Source organism: Netta rufina, assembly GCF_964035555.1.
Source record: "Netta rufina genome assembly, chromosome: 2".
Lineage (NCBI taxonomy): Eukaryota > Metazoa > Chordata > Aves > Anseriformes > Anatidae > Netta > Netta rufina.
The window spans coordinates 147,858,566-147,880,351 of NC_140124.1; the positions used below are offsets into that span (position 1 = coordinate 147,858,566).

General features: G+C 40.3%; 1 protein-coding gene across 3 annotated transcripts in view; it reads left to right on the forward strand.

Annotated features, from left to right (window-relative positions):
* The window catches only part of NSMCE2 (NSE2 (MMS21) homolog, SMC5-SMC6 complex SUMO ligase), a 127,349-nt gene that overhangs the window by 58,493 nt on the left and 47,070 nt on the right, over window positions 1-21,786 (forward strand). For all 3 annotated transcript variants that reach the window (XM_084282873.1, XM_084282874.1, XM_084282875.1), the window contains one exon: window positions 490-643. In XM_084282873.1, coding sequence (XP_084138999.1) covers window positions 490-643 — 154 coding nt within the window. The remainder of the gene's footprint in view (window positions 1-489; window positions 644-21,786) is intronic.

The following is a 21,786-nucleotide window of genomic DNA, read 5'->3' on the forward strand; positions in this document are numbered from 1 at the left end:
TGGTGTTATTATACCAATCATGCATAGAGATTATAAGATTCTGAAAAGCTGATTGAAAAATGATGAGGGGGAGGTTTTTAACACTTAAAAATGTTATTTATATTTTTCAGTCATCTTTACTCTTTGGAACAGAGTCGTATTCTTTGGTTCCATTCACGATCACTCATGCTGGTTGTTGTTGACCTTTACCACTCACGGAAGTAAATATGACCACAGACATTTAGTTTTCCTTATTGTTAATGTTAGATATACCACATATACAGCAATTACATGAGTTAAATGACAATGGAGGTTAATCTCAACATTTTATAGTTACTTCTCTTGAAATAAATAATTACCAGTTTATGGTTTCAGAGCAGAATGCCTAACTGGAGTCAAAAAAAAAAAAAAGTAGGATTATGCTCATGAATTTTTGTTGGACATCTATTGCTTTGTATTGCAATATGTTTCATAGTGAATAACAGCATTCTCTTTTTTTGTTCCTTACAGATAAAACAAGAGAAACCAGAAAATATACCAGATTTAAAAAACTTAGTAAAAGAAAAATTCACTGCACTGGAGAGCAAGAACAGTGACTCAGATTTGGAAAAGAATGAAAAATACATATACTTTAAGGATCAACTTAAAGAGATGAGAAAACAATGTAAGTTTTTTTTTTTTTTAATGATTCTTTGAACATTAAATGATAGCATGTAGTAAATATCCTAAAATATAGAACTGCCAAACACAGTTTGTACTCAAACTGCTCAGTTTATGGCCCAAACTGAGGTCTGTTTCAAAACGTATTTAAACTGATATTTGTGGAGCAAAAAGCCAGCGTAGTTACTTAGGTAGTTTTATTTAGACTCTCTCAGTTCCTGTCCTGCTTGGATACGAGTACCATGGAAATCTTGCTTCACATCTCTTTTTGTAAGGTGGGCTTTTTCATCTGAAGACAGGGTTTTTTCCTTAATTGATAGGATCTGCTAAAAGGATTAGGTAAGCTGTTTTCATTTGTCACTTAAACAAATTGCTCCTGTTTCACAACTTCGGATGTGTTGCAACTCTAAGAAGACCTTTGCTTTAATCGTAGAACTATATTGTCGGAAAATGCTTACTCTGTGTGTTCTCAGGTTTACAGCTTCTATGCACGCACCATCTAATGCTGCAACATATTAAGATCTGTTTTTCTTATTTTGTGCACATTTATCAAGTGGTAAAATTTTAAGTTACTTGTGCCTGAAATGCAAGAAAAGTTGGAGAGTTAACAGTTTTAGTATTTATGCAACACAACAAAGTAGTATATTTTTATTGCCCTGCACAAATAGCAGCTATTAAAAATCACTCTGATTACTGTTGGGAAAGAAAGTTCATGGGCTCTAACACTATTTGTGCTGTTCTTCCCCAATCATGATTATGTTTGAAATCATATAATTCTGCTTGCTATCCCTTGACCCCTGTACCTATTCCCTCCTAGCCCACATTTTGATTTCAACATAAACTGGTATCTCAGGAACTTCAGGAGTCATAGATTAATGATTTATACCATTGGAAACTGGTATTCTGGATTCTCTCCTGTAGCTCTCCTAAGTTCTGTTTTTTTGGAGGCCAATCCAAAACCCGCTGAAACTAGCGGAAAGAATTTTCCTGCTGACTTCACTGGACTTTGGATTACTTCCCCATAGAGATTTATGAAGTGTGAGGACATGCTTGACAAGGTGAATTTTAGATCTGATATCTCAAGACTCGCTAGGACTAGAGCTTGAGGGCTTAATACGTTTGTTTCCCATCTTTATGGTTTTTAACATTTTGGATTTGAGTATTAGCAGTGATCTCTGAGGTTAATAGAGCTCTTGGCACCACTCTAAGGATGAACACAGCAAGTTGCAGACCACAAAAAAGTGTAATTTTCACTCCCTACATAACCATAAAATTATTACTGCCCCACCATTATGTTGTAATTCCTAATTTCCAGGTGTTTGTAACTGAGAAGATAAAATCTTGATAACTGACTTTGGATTTACTTTCCACCCTGTAATTGCCTGAGGAGGGGGTGTATGCCCTAGTAATATATTCAGTTCAAGCTATGTGACTGAGTTCTAACTGGCAGGCCTGTTGAAAAATCCCCAAATTAAATAATCCCCAAATCGAAAATCCCCCAAATAAATAAGTATTCTTTTTTTTTAAAAAAAAAAAAAGAGTACAAGGACATCATTATCCTACAACTGCCTGAAATCCAGATCTGTCTTAGTAGCAACTTGGACTTTTGTTTTGGTTGGGCGCAGGGGTCAGACTGTGGCTGACAAGATAGAAAATGTTGGATGAACTGATGTGATCAGCATGCAGACTATTTATCAGCCGAGTCAGCTTAGGTTTAGTAGGATTCACAATGTTTTTGATAACATAAATCCATCACGTTTGTTCCTATTGCAGCATTTAATGAAATTCGAAAGGTTGAATGGAAAATCGTTGGTTAGTTTTCACAGGCAGTCTCGGATGTGATACAATGTTCTCGTATTCAAAATAACGAGGTTGTGTTCAAATAAGCAATCTCATTCAGCATCCCCTTTTTTGAAATGGCAAACTAAATGCCACCTCAGGTCTGCAGATAGAAGTGAGACGAAAATTCAGAGGTGAATTTCTCAAAGCAAGAATTCTGCTGCCTTAGACGTGCATCAGTGCAGCCTCTTCTGCCTCAGTAATTTGTTGATCCACCATAAAGTCACTTTTGTGCTTCATTTTCCTCTCCAAAATGTTCTTTTACCAGGAAGGCTACCAGAAATTCTTGAGTAATAATGTGTGACTGAAGATCAGTGAAGTCTGTTTATATTCACATACATAAATTTGCTTCCATGTGATGTAGTGGCCTGGAACCAGTAAGGCTGCCCAATTTCTCTATTTTATGTAGTAATGGGATCTTCTTGCCATTACCCTCATCCTCTCTCCCTCCTTTTATGAGTTTTCCCTGCTCATGTCTAGCCTTTAATTAGGCTGTAAACTCTAAACACGGAATTGAGTATTCACAAGCTTAAACATTACAGATACGTTCTCGTAGGATCAGGACCTCTGATCTTCACATCTTTGTGAGAGGCTCAACTGACTCGTGAACTCCAACGAGTACAAAAAACATTTTCTCATTGCTGGGCTCTATGTAAAAAAGCAGTATGTGGAGATGTGTAGTACAGCACTGTGAGTATTATGTAAAATATCACATATACCAAGTAGAAGGCAGTGTTACTGTACATAAAGCGGGCTCAGAGTGTTGTACGTGTATTCCCTAGCTTCTCTTTTATGAGTTGTGCCTTCCTAAGCATGGGTCCTTCAATACATATCCATAATATAGCTTATTATAGCATGTCTGCAAATTCTGCTACAGACTTTAAAACTGCTTTTGGGGGGTTAAGTATATCAACAGCTTCATTAACAGCTAACCTGTTTGATACCTTCTTTTCAACTATTAGTGTTGCCAGGTTTGGGCACAACTCTGTGCATAACCCCTGGCCTGTTTAAAGCAGTGCAGAGACATATACAGTGTTGTCCAATTTTTAGCTCTTTCCTGGGATTTGGTTTTATTGCCAACTCAGATGAAATATCAGAACTGCAACCAAGTTTTCTCAGAGGAGTTTCATGGTGTTCTCCTTTGTCCCAGCCTTTTCCACCTCAAAGGGGCAGAAGGGGTAGATGTAAAAATGATTTGCCTTGCATGATGAATTGCCATTAATCATTGCATATATTTTATGCAGGGTTTAACATTTGTATTCTGGAATAGCTGAACAAGGACACATCATGTCCTCATGTTATCTTGTTACTTGGGAATCAACTAGGATTTGAAGGAGAAAAACATTCTTGACACAAGGAATTCAGGTTCAATATAGAGCATGAAACAGTTAAATATAACCTTGCTTTCACAGAAAATGAAGAGAGCCAATACATTTTCCATCCTCTTCTTGAGATTCTTGATGTTTACTGCCACAGCAAATGCGAGGGAAGGGGAGCTGCATGGCTCTTACGTGCCACCTGAGAGGTGATGTGCTGCAGAGGGCAGCTCTGATACTCGGGGAGGAGAAAGGCACCCTGTCACCTTCATGTTGTCCTCTTTAGGCAGTTCTGCAGGGAGGAGACCTTCTTGGCTTTGAACTTTAGGCAGCAGCAGATGATACCATGCCTTAGAGCAGTTTCTGTTCTGCTCATCTTTCAGACAGTTTGCAGGCATTTTCCCTCAATCTCTGAGCTACTTTAGCTGGAATTTGTGCAGAATGATGCAAAATCCCCACCTCTGATGGTATGTGTCAAAACACTGTCAGACAGGTTTTATGTGAACAGCAAGTGATTTTTGTGAAGTCTGTTTCCAGAACTATCTTACGTACCTAAATGCCCACTTCTTATTTTTAATGGGAAGCAGTTTCATTCTTCTACTTGAAGCTGATTAGATTGTAAACAATAAAACAGAAGTGTTGATTTTTTAAAATTATTATTTTTTTAACATTTCATGTAGCCTGGAATGACTGCATTATCTTTTCCAAATAATTGAGCTCTTGCAGCATATTCAGTAAATCTGGTTGTACTAGAGAATTCAGAATGATTGTATGTGTGGTTTTGACGGAAATTTTTCTCTAACCTTGCCCCTAAATGACTGATGCACTCCTTACACGTAAGGGTCCTAGATCTGTGAAGTGCTTAGTGATCTACTTTTGATTAAGCAAAAAGCTTAAGCAAATTGCTTAAGCTAAATTGCATGAGTAGGTCCTTTGAAATGGGTGAAATTGCTGGCATGTTTCACTTCCTTGTTGGATTGTAACCACAGAACAGAACCTTGCAGGACTGAGCCCACAGGAGCTAAGTCATGATTACTGTAGGAATTGTAACTTTGCATTTTGTATCTTCTGTAAATTTAAAATCCCCCTTTCTGTTTAATGTAGTATTACCAAGTTGTTTTATTTCATGCCAGTGTATATATATCAAAGGCATCTTCTGGCACAGAGTATGAGAATTTTGCCTTCACAAAATGAAAGTAAATGCAGCCTTTAATCTGTATGTATCAGCTTAAGTTTCTGATACCCTGTGAAAAGAACTAATCAGAAGGTATAATCTTTACTCCTGTGACCCTAGTTACCACTGTTGTATTTGCTGAAGGTTCTTTGGTTTCACATTGAGTGCACAAAGTGGGACAGGTTTCATAGCCCTTTTATAGCAGCTGATAACTTGCACTTTGGAGTCCTTGATAACCACGTTCTGTGTGAATGCCCAACAGATGCACACTGAAGCAGTAGTCACTTCATAGAAAGTGTTAAGATTTGAGTGAATGACAATATCGCTGGCTATGCCAAACAGTTCAAGGAGTGAATTTGGAAAGTGTAAGAATGATTTTATTTATTTATTTTTTTAATAGGGAACAAATCATTTTGAGATGCAGTATTCGTTTTGGCAACCATTTGGTCATAGGAAAATAATGTAGTCTGGAAGGTCTACAGTGGGGTTGTAGTGCTCTTCACTGAAGAAATAAAATCTCAAAGATTTTGAAAGGAAAACGTATGTATCAGATTTAACATTTCGCTGGGACAAGCTCATAGTTGTTACCAATCAGCAAATATATTCAAAGGAACAAACTTTAATACTTAATGTTCAAGTAGGACATCATTATGCACTGTTCATACATATATTTTAAAACCATGAATTGGCTGAAAGAAAGTGATGTACGCAGTGATACTTTAGATGCCGTTTGGGATAGAAGAAAACAACAGTGTGAAAGGAATTCTCTTTAAATTCCTAAAACAGTCTGTCTAGAGATTTCAGGAAAGACTAAAGTCTTTGGTTTGGTTTTATTAGGATAAAAAAAAAAAAAAAAAAACAAGCTGCAACATGACACTGTATAGCATAATCCTTGACAATTTTAATCCATTTAATCCTCTCAACATTGTACCGAGGTAGACAAGTTAATTTTATCCCTCACCATGTAACAGACATGCAACTTGAGTAAATAGTTACCTGTGTAAATAAATAAGTAAATAGAAACTTGAGAAAAACGTATTTGGGCAAAGTCACATCTTCATCTGTGTGCTTAGCTTTTCATCTTTATACTTGCACGTGTTGGCAGAAGATCAGCTAAAAAATAAGGTTAATTTATTCTTCTTTGTATTGTAAATAAAAAACACTCATTTAAGATCCCTTTACCAACTAATTACAGTAAAACAACGTCAGCACAAAAGTTGAAGATTCTAACTGAAAGTGGGATTGGTGTTATGACAGTTCAGGGGTGTGTGTGGGATATGCACTTTTCATTTATGTAAAGTTCCTTATAGGCAGCCCTGTAACTAGAAAAGAAATGAATGCTGATCTAAGACTTAGGAGGGTAGCTTGCAGTTTAGGATACTCGAGTTTAGTTCTTTGCTTTGTTACAGTCTTTTTGTGTTAGCTCAGGTTCAGAGCAGCAAAGCTTTCGCTGGGAGTTAGGTCTAAAATCTCTGCGGGTCTGAACGTTACACCTATGCCTGAAATTTGGTAAGTATATATTGTATTTGTGGACAGTGCAGGAGAGGGTAATGAGCGTGGACTGGCTCGTGTCCATGCTGCTCAGGGCTGCTGCCCTGCGGAGCAAAGTAGCCACGTCCACTCTGCGCTGCAAAGCATTCAATTGGCCTGCTTCTCATGTGGCTCTCCTGTGGCACTAAATCATCGTCATTATTTTTTCAGATTTTTCAGTTCAAAGAGCTGGAAGCAATAACATAACTGTGCTCTAGCCTGCCAGAGAAATGTTTTCATGGCGTGATGCTGAGGAAGCAAATTGCGGACCCCGAAGAGTGACATGAAGATGTTTAGAGGCATTTGTGTGAATGAGACCTGACTTCTGGGTAGGGCTAATGGGCTGCCCTGATTAGAGAGAGGAAAACTTGGCATGGTTTTGTCCTTTTGGGACTATTCTGTCTGGATCTTTTCTGGGAGGAACTAGCTGGCTTGTTCAGAAGTGAGACAGCATGTTTGTAGTTGTGAAGGATTAGGAGATCAGGGCCTGGGAATGAAATTCAATGAGTTAGAGTGATGATAATTATGTCTGACATATAAACCCTCTGGTTCACAGAGTTATTGGAAAGAGAAACAAGCTAGAGAAACAAGAAGCTCAAATGCTACAACAGTGGCAGTTACAGAGCACCTAAGATGAATATCCAAACTGCAAAATTACTATCAGAGCTTGTATTCTTGCCAGTTTGCAAGGAAGGAGCAATTCTAGAGTAAATGATGCCGTTGGAGTTCCTCTCATGCAATCTGGGGCAATTTTTCCAGGTCAAAAATTAACACGCTAATAGGACAGCAGGCAAGAGCTTCCTATAGTAATAATTCTGTGAGTGGATTCATGGAGAATATCCGTTGCCAATGGATCTGGTGCAGGTTTCTTTGATGAAAAGATTGCCTCTGCAGTGTGATTTACCAAAGTACTTTCTGCAGAAGTTTATTGCTTTGGCGTAGACAGATCTGAAGTGGAATTGGTAGTTAAAATGAAAGAGGAATCAACCCACCTCCTCAAACAGTCCTGCTCCGGGGTGTGGGAAACATGGGTTTTGGTCTCAGTGATTTAAAATCAAATCTGAACTGACTCTGGGTCTACTCTGTGATTGACTGGTAGGCTCTGGAGTCAGATTCTCCCTTTCTGTGTTCACTGTGTATTTAACTATATGTAGAAGTGGAAACAACTGCAGAAGAAAATCCAGTGTCAAGACATGGATCCTTTAGCCCTATGGCAAATGCACTCAGCTGAGAGGTTTCTAAATCAGAAGGAGCATCAGATGAAGGTCTGTCTAGTTATAAATAACTGCCCTTCCAATCAGTGCATATTTAAGGGTGAACTCTTTTTATCTCTATGTCTCTCATCTGATCTATACATGTATATTTATAAGATCTACATTTCACTCCATTGCACAAGCCTTTGCAAGGTATAATTCTTGCTTTCCTACCAGCCCAGCTTTCAGGGCTTTCAGCTCAGCACTGAGTATATAAAGTCTAGGAAGGAAATGGAGTGTTGCATAGAAATATTTATTATTATTATTATACACTTAGGGATAATTCTTTGTTCGGGTAATTTACTGTCATGGGATAATTCTCTTTTAAGCGAGCACATTGATGGCTACTAGTGTGGCATTTTTACTGAACATAGGTCAGGAAGGGCGTTTCTGGATGCTGATTCTGTTCCCTTGTTGTTGCAGTCAATCACAGCATCTAACAAAATGCCATACATTAACTTTTTCCCCTCTACTTGTATGGGAAAAGTGATGGAGAACCTTAGAACCTTGTTCACATGGTGAGGAATGTTCAGGGAAAGTAAATCTTTGGTTGAATTTGTGCTCATTTGTTCTTGAGCTGGCACTGCACCCTAGCTTATATAGATCTTCTCCCTCACTGGTGTGTAGTTTAATTCAGTCAGTTCCTGTATTTCTTGGCTGTATGGCAATCCTTTTGTTGCAACACTGAAACTTAAAAAAGCTTATGTCTTGTGACCATAAATGAAATAATCAGAAATGTTTTATACATTTCAGATGAGTAAGAGGCATAGAAATAGATGTCAAAGTTTGCCCACAGAATTCAGAAAACTTCAATAGAAGCATTATACCCTATGGAAAATCTGTTTTCTGGTAATAAAACATGAGCAATTTCACTTCTTTCGTGGTGTAAAAATCTTGTAAAAATCTGAGCAGTGAAAATGCAAGGACTGTGTCTGCCATCTCACTATAATTTTTCTTGCTTTATGTTTTTTGTATGTCATTCAGACAAATTTCAAAGGTAGAGAACAAAGGAATTCCATTCTTGTGCCATGAGTTTACAGCTTAAACTTCAAGTGCGATTACAGCAAATAAAGTGAAGAACTGCCCAAGGAGAAGGAGGCAATGAAAAAAGATGGGGAGAGAACATCTTGGTCTTAGGATTTTTCAGCTGAGACGTTCTCTTTTGGAGGTTAGGGTATTGATGAAGAAGCAGAAAAGTAAGGCTCAGTAGAGATTTAAACTTAAGGAACTTTGTTTTATTTACTCATTTATTCTGCTTATTAAGTATTTGTCATACTCCAGGAGAGATAGTAGTTTCTTTTACCCTTCCTATGAGTTAATTTCAGCAATTTACATGTGTGACTTTGTGCCACCAGTATGCATAGAGATCAAAAGAAATTCTAGTATAAGTAGAATTCACCCAAGTAAAACATTTGGATTGAGTGCCAGCACAAAAAGCATTTGACAAAGTACAGGGAAGTAGATCTGAGATAATGCTGACTAAATAATAATCCATCACTGCATATCGCACTGCATGGTAACTTCAGAGTACTCTAGTTCAGAGAAAGGAAAACATTTGGTGCTTTTATGGTTCCTGAAACTATTTGCTGTGTATCTCTTTGCTGTGCCCTTCAGAAGAGCTGCAGGTTGAGCTAGATCTTTGTTTGCTAAGCATCAGTGCAGCTTCTGAAGTCAACGGAATTTCCCTGAAAGATACAATTACATGCAAGCTAATAATGTGCAGGAAGATGAATAAACATCCTCTAATTTTTTAATCAGTGGTTCATGTGTATTGGCTGCTTCCCATAGTTTTTGATAATCTCATTTCATTTCCCTCCTGAGAGCCTTAGGCACCAATAACCTCGCAGAAAAGCATAATTTCTTTCCATCTTAAATTTTACGCCGTGAAATTTACTGGAGATCTTCTTCACACTGCCCTGAGCTTGTTAAATAAATTGACCTGAAGAGAGCTAGAGAAATGCTGAAGGATTGCAAAACCCATCTTTAAGGTTTGTGGACCTCGGGCTGGATGCCAGAGCCCGGAGCTAAGTGCCTTGGCTCCCCCAAGGAGGGTTAGGGTACGTCTACGTGAATGGCTTTGTTTAGTGAGGGATCTATTCTGTCAGCAGAATGTCAATCACAGGATTGCGTAAGATGGCTAAAAGCATGCCAAGTATAAAGTAACACAAAAGAAGAGAATTAAGAGCTTTAGCTGTAAGACTGAGCACACGTTTTATGTGGATGGAGGGGAAGCAGACCATGGCTCTAATCTGTGGTTTGGGGAATTGCAGGCGCTCAAACAATTACTGATGTCTGGGAGCTGAAGTGGTAATTGTGTGTATGGTCTCTTGGGGTAACCTGTGATATGGAGCCTTTCAGTCACCATTAGCATGAAATTGAAGTCAAACATCTTTGGTAGCATTCACACTTACTCTAAAACGGGCTAGGAGTGTTCAGATGCTGTCACAACTGAGGGAGGAGTGGTTTAAGCTGTCACCTTTCCGCTGTTACCAGCTCTCAGCTGAGACACACCACCCGACTTGACAAGCATGGATGGGTTTATCACATCGTAGCATCTCGAGTATGGATGCAGGTTTGTTGTGTTACCGGACCTGCCGTGAGCGATTGCAGGATTAAAGGCAAAGTTACTCAACAGGTGTGCCGGCAGCCACCAAAAATACCTCACGAGGGAGAGAAGTCACCCAGCAACTGCAAGTGGAGCAATGGTGGGAGTGCTTGTTTGGTAGGAGAGCGCCGTGTCTGCAGCACGTGCCCAGCGATGCAAACAAATCCACATGTAAGACAAGTCACCCACGGGCTGTTAAATGTGAAGATGGCGCTTTTGGTTCCTTTGGATCCTCCAAATGCCTCTGCCCAGATTGCTGGTGGTGAGGCAAGGATACCAAGAAACATCGCTGTAGGCTTCCCCGGCCTCGTGCCTTCTGTAGGGATTTGCTATTATTCATCAGCAGACTCCGACGGCTGGATGGGACGGGCCTGAAGTCTGACATCATGGACTTGCTCATGTGCTTGTAAGCAACCCCTTGGCTTTCGGCTAGTCTGCAGAGGGCACTCTTCAGCCCTTTGGCTGAAGCAAAGCTTGCACGGTGTGCGGCAGGAGTGTGAGGGGGCAGGCAAGACCACAAGCAAGAGGGTGCGTGACTGTGCACTCCGGTGGTTAACACGGAACAAGGAGGTGGGTTCTCTGCATCTCCATTGCCGCTTTCTCTTCTGCCACTTGGATGGAGCTGCACCTCATTTCGAGAGCCAAAAAGGTCACAAGACAAAGCCCTGCTCCTCCTTACTGCGGCTGGGGCAGCTCTGGGCAAGGCAGAGCTTCAGATCCCCGGAGAACCTGGGAGGGACTTACCAGATTTAGATGCCTTCGGGGTTAGGAAGCCACTGAACGGGATTTTTCATCATTTTGGACTTCATTGTCTGTAGTTTGCTTCAGTTCTTTGGATTTGGCCCAGACTTTAGTATTTTCTCGCACTCCCTATCTGAGAGTTTATGGGTCAGCTCAAGACTTGATGAAATCAAAAGAAGCCTTTCCAGGAAGGCTTTCCAGGTTCGTAAGGATCTATCTATAAACTTCCAGTATAAACTAAGTAGCTAGTTTACAATCAGATAGGAACACAGGAAAAATAAAGCCCTGCGTATCGCAGCACGGAAGACTACGCAGAAAAGCAGAAGAGAGACTTCTTTGAGGGGAAAAATGTAAAAGCTGCCTGATTGCTTTATCAGCCTCTGCAGTAAAAATAGTAATTACTGCAATTTAAGACTAATGAATAAATCACTGTATTAAAATGTGAACAAAAAAGTTTAACAAGTAATCATATGTAATCATTTGGCACCTCTGTTATTAGTGTGGGCAAAGAAAGGTATTCACCTAACCTTTGCTGTAGCATCCATTGTGTTTTTTCCCCCCCTGCAAGAAGGATAAGATGGTCTACATGGTCTGCATGTCTTCACCTAAGGAAACACCACTGTGCAGACAGCTCCACTGAAATTGTGTGGCTTTTGTCACATCTGTGACACGGCTGTGTCACGGACAGATATTTTCCAGCTCCGTCGTGTGCTCTTTACCACTTCCCTCATTTTACCCAACTGCTCCCCAGCCTGAATCAGCATCCTTCCTGGTTTTTCTGCAGCTGCTTTCCCTTTTCGCATGACGCCACAAAGGCTCCCGACCTTCCTCTCTGCAGTGCTCCTCTTCGCCTTGCCTCCCCGCCAGCTCCTCCTTGCAGTGTCACAGGACACGTTGCCCGTGATTGATGTGTTTAGTTTCACTGGTGAGGCCTTCATCAGTCTTGTTTTGTCCTGGAAAAAAAAAATAAAAATATCGGCGACGTAATTGCCTTGAAACTGCTTCATTTGCATTTGCTTTTGACTGCACAGCTGCTGATACGCCGGTGTGCTCCCAGGTCAGCTGTGTGCACAGCACAAGCCGTAATTTGGAGGAAAGTGGTGGTTATTGACCACTAACAGTACCGCTGGTGCTGTGCTAGCCATGGCTTTACATTTTTGTTCGAGTTGGAAAAACTGGTAGCCGAGTGAGTCATGAAACCCGCTGTAGCAAAATTCGGTTGTAAATGAAAGAGGAACATTTCCATATTCTTCATCTGGCTTAATTCCTCTGCCTAATGGCTGTGTATATACCATAAACATTGTGAAGGAGCAACCATGGAAACACTTGTTTTCTTGCATTGCTAAATTTACTCTGGGTTGAATATTAACACAGTGCCTGGCATTACTTTAAAAGCAAAAATAGCTAAAGCGTGACTCACTGTGAGTCATTTACTGCTCGTCCTGCTATACTGCCTAGAGCTTGACATTGAACAAGTTGGCAGCCTGCGTTGCTACATTTTTTTTCTAGGAACTTTGAACACATTTCATTCTTGTGAATTCTCTTGTGCAACAATATTAAACACAGCAATGTGTTTATTTTGCTTCCAAAGTCGAATGAATCAGAAAATGGTGAAACAAAGAGTATTTTTCTTGGAGATTCTGGAAGAGCTGGGTTCTGAGAATTATTTTTTAGCTGCAATAACAAAGTGATTGCATGGATGTTAAAAGTTAATTACACTTTATCCAGATTATGTAGCGTATATTTTAAACATTTTAACATTTTCTTTTTTATTATTATTATTTACATTTTCAGCAGAGGCATGCGTGGAATCGGAGTACGGAGCCTGTAGTTGAGAACGTTTTCTCTTTGGTTGGCAAAGGATTTCGGATGGGAAGTCAGACAGCTCTACGGGGCAGACAAAATGAGGCAACTGTGTTCCTATTGGCCTGGGTATTTCAAAGGCACACCCTAAATATGGTGCTTGGTATCCGACAGCGAGTAGCTCGCTGGCCGACTGTGGGAATGCCTCTGAAAGATCACCTGATTTCGGTCAGATGGGAAGGGGTAATGAGAGAGGGCTGAAACCAAAAGCAGCGTGCTGAGGCAACCATGTGATGATAGCCTGAAATACACTGGCAGGGCCAAATATCACTCATCAGTATGCTAAAACTTGGTTTCCAACTAAATGTCATTTCTAACTAAAAGTCACTTCTGAGAACAAAAGATAACAAAACCTTAACGTGCTTTAATATTTTCCATGCTCTTTTTTTACATTTTGAAATTATCACCATGGCTTGTGGAGAGCAAAAAATTCATTGAAGGGAAATGTTATGCTATCAGCATGCAACCATCTGCCTGTGTTTAAAGGATTTACCAGAAAACAAATTAAAATACCAATAAAGTAAGTTCAAAACATCTGGGCACAGTTAAGAAGGTTGTTATCTATCTCTTCCTTGAACTTCAGATGATGAGAATAGAGACTGGATGGTGTGTTCATCCCTGTGTTTAATAATACATGCTGTTGCAGGATCTTTATAAGCTAAAGAGTTTTCTCTGTCTAATCTGTTAGAAAACCAACCTCAGAAATTCGATTGCAGTGTTTTCTCTATAAAAAGTCTCATTTTGATGACTGAAGAGAGAAGCAAGAATGATTAGTTCAGCTTAACAGTGGCATCCTATGCATTGTCCTGATGTGCCCTGTTCTATAATATTTTAACACAGATTTATGAATAAAGGTACACAGATAACTACGCTGAAGAGAATTCTCTTCAAGACTTGAAATTGTTCAGTACATTTAACTAAAATAAGGCTCAAGTCATTTTTCTATAGGTTTTCCTGACTAACAGTCATACCAAAAGTGATACTGTGTAATTTTCCTAGATTAAAAAAATGACTGTGTTATAGCAAACAGTGTAAAGTGGGACATGGTTCTGATGTTTTTCTGTGTTACCTCTTTGGCAGTGACCCCCAAATCACTGCTATTAAAATGGTTTCAGTAGTTACTCATGATAGATGCTCTTTAGCAATCTCTTCAAAGCCACTGAGGCTGTACCTCAGCCACACCTCCAGACATGTTATGCAGAATATAGACATGAGAATTTATGTTAAGAGTAAGACTGTGCCTTTTAAAAGACAGCTCTGTGTAGGAGGCTTTTCTGCTCTGAGGATCATCAGGAAGATTGGAGCTGCCTAAGGCATGATATCTCTTGGGCATCTCCTTACACGCCGTGTAAGTGATGTTTCTGTTAAGCTGCAGCAAATCATTGCCCTCACCGTGCGTGTGCTTCTGTGTACACCTTCACACTTATCAGCATGGAGAGGATGGGCAGGGCAGTGACGTGGAGTCTTGCTCTTTAGGACATACCAGAAGATGATGCGCTGAGCTCGAGGTTAAGCTCACGGGAGCAAGGTAGTCTATCACCAAACGCGAAGTTTATTAACGAGTGCTAACTGTTTTCCATAAATGCCTAAGAAACACACTATTGAATTGAAACTGGCATCTTGTTACATCTACATCCTAAAGTGACAGACGAAAACTCTCAGTTCTCAAATCACTTTCTGTTCCAGTTATGAATCCAATCTGATTTTCTTTAATATTTTCAAGTGATAGAACAAACAGAACACATTTTATAAAGCTGTAAATCATGTGCACAGTGCTGAAAGACTTCACATCCACTCAGCTGCGAGGATGTCCACCTTGTTGCATTCTTCTCTTGGGTGTTCCAAGCGTGTTTGAAGTATAGGAACCAATATGACTGTAAGATGTCAATGGAAAAGTGACTAACAAAGCAGTAACAAATTGTATTCTACGGACATATTAAGTTTCAGCATTGCCCTCAGCTGCAGAATGAAGGCTTTTTTTTTCCCACCCTTCAAATTCATCTTATCAGGTCCATCTAACCTGGAGAACTCTTACTCATATATAATGGGTAGGATGCTTAGGATAAAATTCCTTATTGCCCATAAGCTTTGAATAATATTCTTATTACTAAGCAAATTTGACATAAAATGTAGTGCTTGCATAGCATAAGCTACAGATGGCCCGAAAAAAACCAACCAACTGTTCTTTGTCTTTTGTCCCTGGTTTTTGTGACTGTGCCTTTGTAGAACCAACCTTACTGACTAAGGTTGTCCTTTGAGCCTTTAATCTAGAATGTAGTCCTTCTTACTACAGCTCGTCAGAGGTTGATTCACAAGCACAGTCATACAAGATCCAGAAGCATTGCTGGACTGACTTAATCACTATCACCTTTTGAGAAAAAGAGGCTCTGTGTTAAATTGCGCATTTCTAAGCAGCTGCCAAATTCCTCACTTTTTCAAAAGCCATTAGTCTAGCAGATTTCACTGCTGCTGCTTTTTTTTTTTTTTTTCCCCTCACTTCTTAAAACCTAGGGCAAGACTTTTATACTAATAGTGGCAGGATTAGTGGACAAATTTCCCTGAGATTACTTAGAGAACAGAGACAGTTCAAAGATACTTGCAGCTGAAAAGATCTACCAGTCATGAAATTCCACACTCTTGGAAAAGTCAAGTCACCAAGGAAGATGAGAAAGAGAAGAGAGATGCTATTCACTATGCGGGGTAGAGACTCCTACTTGAAGGCATACCTAGCTTGTGTATTTCAGATCTAGCTAGCTCGCTGTGCCACTTGAGATATTCAAGATCCTGAGAGTTAAGTTCTTGTATAGAGTGCACATTACAAAGTTAAGTTCCTAAATCCCCATATAGGAACCTAAAGAACCATTTAGGAGTCGTGTTTTTGGTTTCTATATAAAGTATCACTTCAGGTTGAGAAGCTTGGTTAACATCTTTATTATGTTGCCCTCTGTATATCAGGGAAAGCCTGCAGCTCAGGGTGAGCATCTCCAGACATGTGCAGACATATTGAGTTCCTCTGCCTGCGTTGTCTCTTCATCTAGCCAGCTCAGTGCCATGCAAATGTGGCTGCACAAATTCTGAATCAGCAGCAGTCTCCATCTGCTCACCCAGGGGAATGGGTGAAGGAGCCGTGTTTACACCTACAACCATATGAGGTACATATGTCCTCAGATTCTTCAGAATTCCAGGGAACGAAGAGCATAATTAGAACAATGTGCTCATACTTCTGGGTATACAGATGTCTCTACATGTGGGTTAATTTGCTTTTACTGCTCGTACCTCCTGAGCAGAGGTCAAGCCCCTGCTTGAGACATCGGCATCATTACTATGACACTGGATATCTAACACGGCATCATTACTGTATTTTTTAAGCAGGTAATAATATGTGGCAGGAACTGAGAAAGAAGTTGTGAACCTACTGACGTACCTTCTCTTTAAAGAGGAACGAAAGAAAAAAGAACATTCTGTATGTAGGATGTATGAAGATTGTACCAAGATTACTTGAGTTGTTTAAAGAAAAAGGTCAAGATGTTTGTAGTTCAGGTATTGTCTTAGACCTTAGCAAAATACTACAAAATGTGAATCAGTTGATGAATATCTGTGATAAGCAGGTAAACAAAAGATTTATTTCCCAATGGCTTTTTCATATGATGGTGACAAACTCCATTGCACAACAATGGTCACATTCCAAAGTTGCAACCAGGTTCTGGAGGGCTTAATTTCACAACTGCTTACTGTGTCCTATTGCATTACAGTGACCTTTCAATAAAGAAGGGAGATTGCTGTTTTTTGTTGTTGTTGTTGTTGTTTTTTTAACTTAAAAAATGAATGAGGATATAGTGCACCACCCTACTTCTACATAGCAAATCTCGTCCTTGATATTTTAAACTATGTCCTCTAGCTCTGAAACTTTCTGTATTTTCTGCCTTTTCAGTAATCTTATGATGTGCAGCTATACTTAGGGTTTGCATTTACACTGGCAATAAAATCAAATGTAAACACAAAAAATGTAGTTTTTGATATTGAGAGGCAGACCTTAAAAGTATGTGTCTCTGATATCAAATCTATATCATCCTTCTGACATCAATACAACGAAATAATATATTATTTAGTGTGTTTTTGCTTTTTTTTGCTATTTTTTCTAAGGTGAACTCATGAAGCTCTGATTCCTAAAATCATTTGGTTGAAAAAATAATTACAACTCAAAAATTAAATCATATTAATATGATGCGAGAGGGAATATGAAAACTAATCTAATTATTATTTAGTTCTTGGCTTTTACAATTTATTTTGTGCTCGTAACTTTCACTACACAGTGACTTATTTTGAGGGTTGAATTTTAATAGCATGAAGCACTCTGCTACAAGTACACCTTACTTCACAACCAAAATGAGTGAAAAATCACCGGAAAGCTGATAAATGAAGACGGTATCCAACAAGCAGAGAGAGCACGCTGGAAAGGCAAGGTCTGCAATGAAGAATATTTTACTGTTGGTCATAGGAAGGTCAGTTAGGGGGAAGCCCAGCAGACACTAGCCATAACCAAAAAAGACCAGCTAGATAGTTTCTTGAAACAGTTGGGTCTCTGATCATCTGTGGCTAAAAGGACAGTGAGCATTATTACATTTAGATGTGAGCAGGTATTGTGAATGGTGTTTAGATTGTGAAGTTTTGAGTAAATTTGTTTGAGATGACTGAATAGTAAGCAGTGCATCCATTCCTAGCTGCAGACGTAGGTCTGGCTCTGGGAGATGCTCTCAGCGAAGGAAGCGCGAGGCTGCTAGCACTGACCCCGAGCCCTCAGTCGTGTGGGCTGATCTGATCGGGTGCAGGCGGATCTGAGCACGTAACAACCGCAGCTCACCAGCAGATCCCATAACCTCTGCTGTGTGATCATGGCTTGGATGCTTTCAGCCGGAGCTGCAGCTGTGCTGGCAGCTGGCAGCCGTGACACCAAGCTTTGCCTTCAACCCACCGCTGATCTTCCAGCACAGGCAGAGGTCAAGCATCTCCCCCTGAATTCAGTGAGAATTAAGCTGAATGTATAACAGCAGCTTGGAAATGGTCTCTGTAGTCAACATCAACAGAGGTCTTCAGCAGAGTCCGGAGCTGTAATGAAATTCCTAGCTGAGAGGAAAGGGCTCTTCCAGACAGAAAGTCTCCCCCATTTCCACCCGAGAAGGAAGCTTTCCCTGGTGCCAGCGAGTCTGAAGGCAGTGTGAGCAATTAGCAAGAAAGAGCTTGAAAACACCGAAGCAAGAAGCCGGGCTGCTGAGGAGTGGAGACGCTTGGGATTTTTCAGCCTGATTAGCTCCGCTGACAGAGAGATGATGTACACTAATTACAGCTCCTTAACCTCCTTAGAAGCGGTTGCATAAAAGCACACAGCATCTCCACGTCGAAACGTAAGGTGCTGCAGCGCTCCCCGCCTGCGCTGCTCTGCTCAGGCCGCCCGTACAACCCATGGACCGGCCGGGATGATGCAGGGGAAGGTGTGTCTGCGAGCCGGCCTGCCAGCGGTTGCGGGCAGGGGAACGGGAAAGTTTCTCATTAAGACGTGTGGCTGAGTAACATAAGCCCTGATAATATCTCTTTGGGTCAGTGAGCCTCTGAGCACGGATCACCACCGCTGCAGCGCGTAGGCAGTGGTCTGTAGGGCAGCTCCCGTGCAGGTGTCGAGGGTAGAGAAGTGTTTTTCATGCAAAATACCATTTTCGTTTTACCGCGTGATATTTTCCATTCTGGTGTGTTTTATATGCTGCCTTCCTCGGAACGAGAAGAAATGGTGACATTCGATTTGTAATAGGCAGCGTAATGAATTCCGATCGCTCAGCATTGTTTCGAGGGGGAAGGAGAGATCAACACGTTATTTAAATTCACTCTTTTTAAATAAAAAAGTCTCGTCATAGATAATGGCTGTCACTTTTTTTTTTTTTTTTCCAGGAATTATAATAATAGGATGTTTTCGAACTATTTCTCAGCACGTTTTTTTCAGGTGGCTCATGAAACAGATTGTTTAAGGCTTAAAATAGAAAGTCAGTTTTCAGGAGGAAAATTGTTATTCTCCATAAAATAAACAACCAAAGACTTGAAAAAAAAGATCTGGTTTGAAGGAATGCATTCCGTTCTGCTTATTTGCTAGACTAGTTCTCTTTAAATTGCCGGTAACACCGTCACCAAGTTGTACCATCACAATGCATTTCCCTTACAGAAATTAATTCATAAACAGTAATTAATAAGGGATGTTTCGTATACGTAGCACAACAATTTAATCTGGAAAACCTTGCATACTGCGTGGACTTAGTTGTATGAGACATTAGAGGAAAATGTGCCACAGCAAGCACTTCCCACCATCATAAAGTGTGCCTCGATTTTAGGCAGGTCATCAGTACCGCGGCAAATGCCATTCCGACTGTATGGGAAACGTTTTCCAAAAGTTCCATACACCTTTGGTTTAATGTTTGGTTTGGACATTATTTGTGTGAAAATGAATATTGAAGTGGAAGCAGATGTCTGTAAACATGGCAAAGCTGTGTTAGTGCCGGGTTGTTTGTTGTTTTAATTGAGAAATTGCGTCTTCTGATGGTTAGATGTTGGGTGAGGGGAGTTTCTTTTCCCCAGGTCCTGGTGTAACCATTGCCATCGAGTCTTTGGACTTCTCAGCTTCCCTTCAAAAGCTGAGCTGGAAGCTATGTGATTGCTCTCTCTCCAAAACCTAGCAAAAGTACGGTATTTTGGTGTAGGAGTAAGTAGACAAATAATGTTCCCAGATGATACATGAATTTTTATGCTCAGAATTAAGTATGTGAAGCAAAGGAAGTAAAAAAGCATTTTGTTAGAAACACACATATTATGTTTGAACATGCTATCAACTAACTCAACGTTTGTCCAGAAACATGTAAGAATGCAAAATGTGTGGTCTAAGGCTCTACCCAGGGCCACTGCTGGTTTTCACACAGCACCATTATTCTTAAAGCTTGTGCTTTTTTAAAAATACTTGTCCTTAAACTTTGCATCCCTTGTAGTTATCAGTGTGGTTGATTTAAGTAGGATTTTTTTCCTTTTACAAATGTCTTTGGGATACCCTGTGTATGTTACCTGATGGGTATACAGTCACTGCTGTAACTACCTACCCTTGTCAAGCAGTGTTCCCACCAGGGGATTTACTGGTTTGAGCCCTATCTCAAGGCACTCCCTGCACTGCCTACAGCTCCTTTCTTTGCTTTACAACCCTGCAGTCTCTCCTTTTCTGGTCGGTGGCTGACGGATGGTGTTCTGCACTTTTGCTGTCGTGGTGGCTGTGCCATCAAACCAGACCCTGTGTTCGAGCAGATCTGTGAGAAGGTCCTTTGAGAAACAGCCTGGCACCAAAGCCCTCCCCAGACCTGCAGTCTGGTTTGTCCTTACTGAGGGGCCAGATCAGAGCCTGTGCTGTGATACCAGGCACGTGGAGGCTCGTGTACCTGTGCAGAGTTAACACTGAGCAGTAAGTAATGGCAGGCCCTACACACATCCTTGCTTGTCAACCTTGCCTGCTGTTGAAATAAAAGCAACAGGAGGTGCTTTCTGGGTGATTTCTGCTAATTCAGCTGATATTCCAGAAAGTCTTTTTAACTCTTCTGTAGAAAGCCTAGAGCAAGTGCTGTTTAATAGGCTTGTGCAACAGTCAATCAATTACACCGCTTTGGTAGTGTATTGAGACTGCAGTGGTTTGGGAAATAACAGTGAATAAAGAAGACATGCTTGAAACATTAGGAGAATAAAACACACACACACAAAATCCCTTTTCTGCTATTTTTATTAAGCTTGTGTTCTTGATTTACTTCCGTGAACTAATTTTCCTTGAAATAGATTTTGTGTTAAATCCTCCTGCTCACCACCTTTTTCTTTTGCTTTTTTTTTTTTTTTTTTTTAAATTAATTTTGCTTAAGCCATAGTCTGATCAGTAGTAGCTGTTCAGAGATTGTGTGATGAGGCTGCCCAGCACGAAGCCCATGTGCCAGCATAGTTCCTTCTATTTCTCAAGGCCTCAAATGGTCTTGCCAGGGCTTCTCTGTACCTAATTTGCCCATAATTTTCATTTCCCCATTTCCATTTCATTATTTTCAAGGGTATTCTTATTTTTCTACTTTTAGTTTTACTAGGTTATTTTTCATCCTTGATCAGTATTTTTGTTTTGTGATGCTGCAAGTGCACAGCTGTCTGTGGCAGCTGTGAATTTCCCCCAGATTTTGTCCTAAACACAGCAAATCTGCTGCTGCCTGTACCTATTCTGAAGCTGTGGTTATCTGTTGCTTGCTGCAGGGTAATGTTGAAGTCATGCAGTGCAACCACTCAGGGTATCCACCCATAACGTGAGCAAGCCCAGTGTGACTTTTTTTTAAAAAGCTGCCTTATCCTAACAGGATTTTGCAATACTGAGGCCTAAAGTTCAGCGAGCTGTTCTTCCTGCCCTAGCAGAAACTGAAAATAACTTACATTTCCAGAAAGGAGGGAGCGTGTAATCATGTAAAACACTGTATTTACAGAAAATGTCATGATAGAATTTTACATCTCTTTATTCAGCAGATGTTTTGCAGTGCTATAACCCTTTTTGCTAAACGTGGACTTCGTGACTGATTAATCTGTAGTACCTGCTCATGCAGTAGAGTGACTTATCAGAATGAATTGAAAATGAAATTTCAAGTTTTTCATTTCAGAACTGAAGCACACGTCTAAATCCATTGAGTAAGTTCTGGATCTACAGATTTAAACAGCTTGAAAGTGAGTAGTAAATGCCCAGCGTAGTTCAGCTGTTTAAAATAGCAGCCACCAGAGTAGTGAAGCAGC